This window comes from Emiliania huxleyi, assembly GCF_000372725.1.
Source record: "Emiliania huxleyi CCMP1516 unplaced genomic scaffold EMIHUscaffold_39, whole genome shotgun sequence".
Classification (NCBI taxonomy): Eukaryota; Haptophyta; order Isochrysidales; family Noelaerhabdaceae; genus Emiliania; species Emiliania huxleyi.
This window is the reverse complement of record NW_005199045.1, coordinates 249,361-253,025: the sequence shown is the minus strand read 5'-3', so window position 1 is coordinate 253,025 and position 3,665 is coordinate 249,361. Positions and strand designations below refer to the sequence as shown.

At 66.6% G+C, this 3,665-nt stretch overlaps 2 protein-coding genes across 2 annotated transcripts; one reads left to right on the top strand and one right to left on the bottom strand.

Annotated features, from left to right (window-relative positions):
* Window positions 1-54: 54 nt before the first annotated feature.
* EMIHUDRAFT_451213 (hypothetical protein) lies at window positions 55-1,019 on the bottom strand (the record flags this gene model as incomplete). Its single annotated transcript, XM_005771167.1, has 2 exons — window positions 392-1,019; window positions 55-150 (listed from the first exon to the last, which is right to left on the bottom strand). Coding segments are annotated over exons 1-2 (720 nt in total), but the record flags the coding sequence as incomplete, so codon positions are not given.
* Window positions 1,020-2,518: 1,499 nt separating this feature from the next.
* On the top strand, window positions 2,519-3,375 carry EMIHUDRAFT_209376 (hypothetical protein; the record flags this gene model as incomplete). Its single annotated transcript, XM_005771166.1, has 2 exons — window positions 2,519-3,088; window positions 3,208-3,375. The coding sequence occupies 2 exons, from the start codon at window positions 2,519-2,521 to the stop codon at window positions 3,373-3,375; spliced, it is 738 nt and encodes a 245-aa protein (XP_005771223.1).
* Window positions 3,376-3,665: the final 290 nt, after the last annotated feature.

Here is a 3,665-nt window from a genome sequence, read left to right as displayed (position 1 = left end):
ACCACCCACGGGACTGAACCCACGCTGGATTCGGTACTCTGGAGGTGTGGTACTAGGCGCAGCGCCTCGGTCCGCTCGGGCGCGCGCTCGCGTAGCCCGTCCTACGGAGAGAGAGAGAGAGGGAGAGCTTGTTTGTTTGTGTTGCCCGTCCTACGGAGAGAGAGAGGGAGAGCTTGTTTGTTTGTGTGTCCCGTCCGGGTCCTACGTGCTGGAGACGCCAGCGTCAGGGGGCAGGGAAGACGGTGTTGTGGCGTCTAGATCACCGCGTGAGTACGAGGGGCTACGCGTACAGTGAGTACAGCGGAGTACGGCCGAGTACGGCTGAGTCCGTGTCCTCTCGAGCGCCGGTTGGAACGACAAGAGCACGTCTTCCGCTTCTAGACCGCCGGGCCTCCCACGCAAACGCGCGCCAGCCCTGGCGGTGGTCGCACAAGCACGCCGCAAAGTAGAGCTCGCGGTAGTCGGGCGGCTGCGCCCCGACCGCGCCTGTGGAGCCGCTCCGCCGCTCTTGCGCCGCCGCCGCCGCCGCCGGGGTAGTGGTAGGGACGCCGCCACTCAGAGGGAGGCTGTCGCCGCCTGCGAGCGGGGCGGCGTCGACGGCGACGGGGGCGCCGTCGCCGTGGGCGGGGATGCCGGCGCCGACGCCCGTCCCGCCGCTCTCCCGTCCGCTGCGGCGTGCCGCGGCTCTCCTCTCCGCCCTCCTCTGCGCCGCGGCGAGGAGGTCGCCGCCGAGGCCGGCGAGGGCGCAGCGGCGGCGCCACGCGGCGTTGGACATGCAGAGCTCGGTGAGCGTGCGCGAGACGCACGTGACGCGCAGCAGCTGCTCCACGCCGAGAGAGTCGAGGATGCGCGCGACGCAGTCATCGGGCAGCGAGAGCAGGCTCGGCCTGCCGCAGTGCCCGTGAGCGAGCGGCGTCAGCGCCGGCTGCCGCCGGTGGCGCAGCCCAGCGGTGTGGTGCTGCTGGAGGACGTGCGGCACGTTCTCGATCTCATCGCAGGAGGAGGCGCGCTTCATGCGCCTCCGCCTCCGGGGGGCGAAAGGAAGGAAAACACAGGAGGCGAAAGGAAGTCAGCACAATTCCCAAGGACGCACGAGCGAGAAGCACAGCAGAGGAGACAGATGACGATTACCACCCAGCGCACGACCGCCAACTCTCCGGCGCAGGCCGCGAAGAACCGAGTCCGCGGGCCGACGGTCGCGGCGCGCCGGCGCGGCAGCGGACGCAGCCCGGTTTGCAGCTTCGCGAGCTACGGGGGCGGCCACAGCACGGCCCGGTGCCCACCTTCCGCGGCGGAGGCCGCGGAAGCGCGGCGGCTGCGGAGAGGCACGACAGCATGATGACAAAAGCACGCTGGCGGGGCACCGAGGCAATCGCAAGGGAGCCCCCAGCGGGCTCTTTGTCGGTAGCATCGATGCCGCAACGCAAGGACTATACAAACGACGCCGAGCACCACGGCAAGTTCCAGGTGTGGCTCCAGGCAGGCAGCTTCCAAGGCAAGGCGCGCGACGGTGCGGCGGTGCGGGCAGAGCACGCCGCTCCCTAGGCTCACGCGTGTGGTTGTCTTTGTAGGAGCGGCAGCAGCGGGTGAGCGCGCAGTACGAGAAGCGGGTGCTGGGCTTAATGAATAAATAATAAATAAAAAATAAATCGAGCAGTCATCTCCAGGAGAGATAGGCGACGCACGAACACAGAGGCACAGTGCGCACCCCGCCCCGCTCACAGGGCGTGTGCATCACACAGGCGTGGACTTCTGGGATTCCGATAGTGGCTGGTGTAATAAATAAAACCCTCTACTGTGAGATGGAATAAACAAAGAATCATAGAAAATCAATAAATAGAGCAGTCATCTCCAGGGAGAGATGGGCGACGCACACGAACACAGAGGGACAGTGCGCGCACCGGGCGAGTAGGCCGTGCGGTCGACGCTGCCGCGCGCGACTTTGCGCGCGAGGCGGCGCAGCTTGAGAACGTTTGTTTTGTTTGCGACCGATACCCGTAACACATTACCGAGGTGATGATGGGAGAGGGGGGACGACACCGCCCGATCTACCCTCCGGGGTCCCTCGGCGGCGTGCACCTCGATCCTGGAGCCGGGTGATGGGGTCCCAAATGTCGTGCGGTGTTCTCAGGCCCAGTGAGGTAGTGCATCCGACTGCCCCGGATCCAGCTGAACAAGCTCCTCTTGTAGCATGAGCACTCTCAACATGGTCTTGCTATGATCCACGGTCGCAGTTGGAGAGGAGGTCCTGGGGAACGGAAACTGATGGACCTCTCTCCAGCGGACGGAGGGAACGACGCGGCCCGATTTCTTCTGGGTCGCGTACACCTCCCGCCGTTCGGTGAGCTTGCGCCTTGTGTATGCCGATGGCAGCCCATGTGGCGGACGGCATGCACAGGGGTGTTCATGGGGTTCCGTACCATGCGGAATCGACCCTATCCAGTGCTCAGTGCTCAAGTGCTCACAAGGTCATCCGCCGCTTTTCGACGAGAGGGATTCCTGTACCCTGTACACACATATGCGCGCTGCGCTCGCCGCCCGCTCGGGCGCCTCCCGAGCTTTTGCGTCGTCTTCCGGGAAGACGATCCTCATCACCGGCGCCGGGACTGGCCTCGGCGCCGGGTCGGCTCTCGGCCTCGCCGCCGCCGGGCACCGCGTCATCGCCGCCTGCCACATCCATCCGCAGATTTCGACGCTGATGGCAGAGGCGCGCGGGCGTGCGGTGCAGCTCGAGACGGCAAAGCTCGACGTCACGCTGGCGAGCGACCGCGAGGCCGTGTTCAACAGGTTTGGCGAGTCTGTGGACATCGTCGTGTGCAACGCCGCCGTCGGCGAGGGAGGGCCGCTCGCCGAGCTTCCGACTGAGAGGCTGCGCAGCCAGTTCGAGGTCAACGTCTTTTCTCAGCTCGATTTTGTGCAGCCATACGCCGCCGCGATGGTCGCAAAGGGGGCGGGCAAGATTGTCTTTCTGTCGTCCATCGCAGGTCTCTTCACGGTGCCGTATCTTGGCGCGTACTGCATGTCCAAGCACGCGGTGGAGGCGATGGCTCTGACGCTGCGGCAGGAGCTCGCCTCGAGTGGTGTCAAGGTCTGTGCCCCGAGAGCTGGCCCGCAGGTCCCGAAGCCCTGGCGGAGAGCGCGTGACCTGGCTGGCGCACGCCGGCGGCGCCCAGTACCACTGCGCAACAGAGTGCCAGCCCCACCCAGGTGTGCACCATCAACCCGGCGCCCTTCACCACGGGCTTCAATGACCGGAACGTGGAGACGCACGCCGAGTGGTTCGACCCGGCCGTCCACTTCACGCCGAAGGCGGCCATCCAGGACTTCCAGACCGCGATGGCCAACGGGATGCAGTACGACCCAAAGCTCATGTGAGGCCCTCGCCGCTCCCTCGCCGCTCGCCCGCCCGCCTCGGCCTCCGCCGCCGCCCCGCGCGCGTGAGAGGCGGGTGTGGACGAGATGGTTCGCCCACACCCGCCTCACCCGCCCCCCCCGCGCCGGCGGAGGCCGAGACGGCCGGTCTGCCGCCGAGGCATCCGGCTGGGCCCAACTGGAGTCTGGGTTCGACCTCCCTCGCGGAGCTCACAGCTCGCAGCGAGTCGCGACGGGTGGCATTTCGAGTTAAGCCCACGCGCGTGCCAAGACTGTATTGTTGCGTGCCAGCG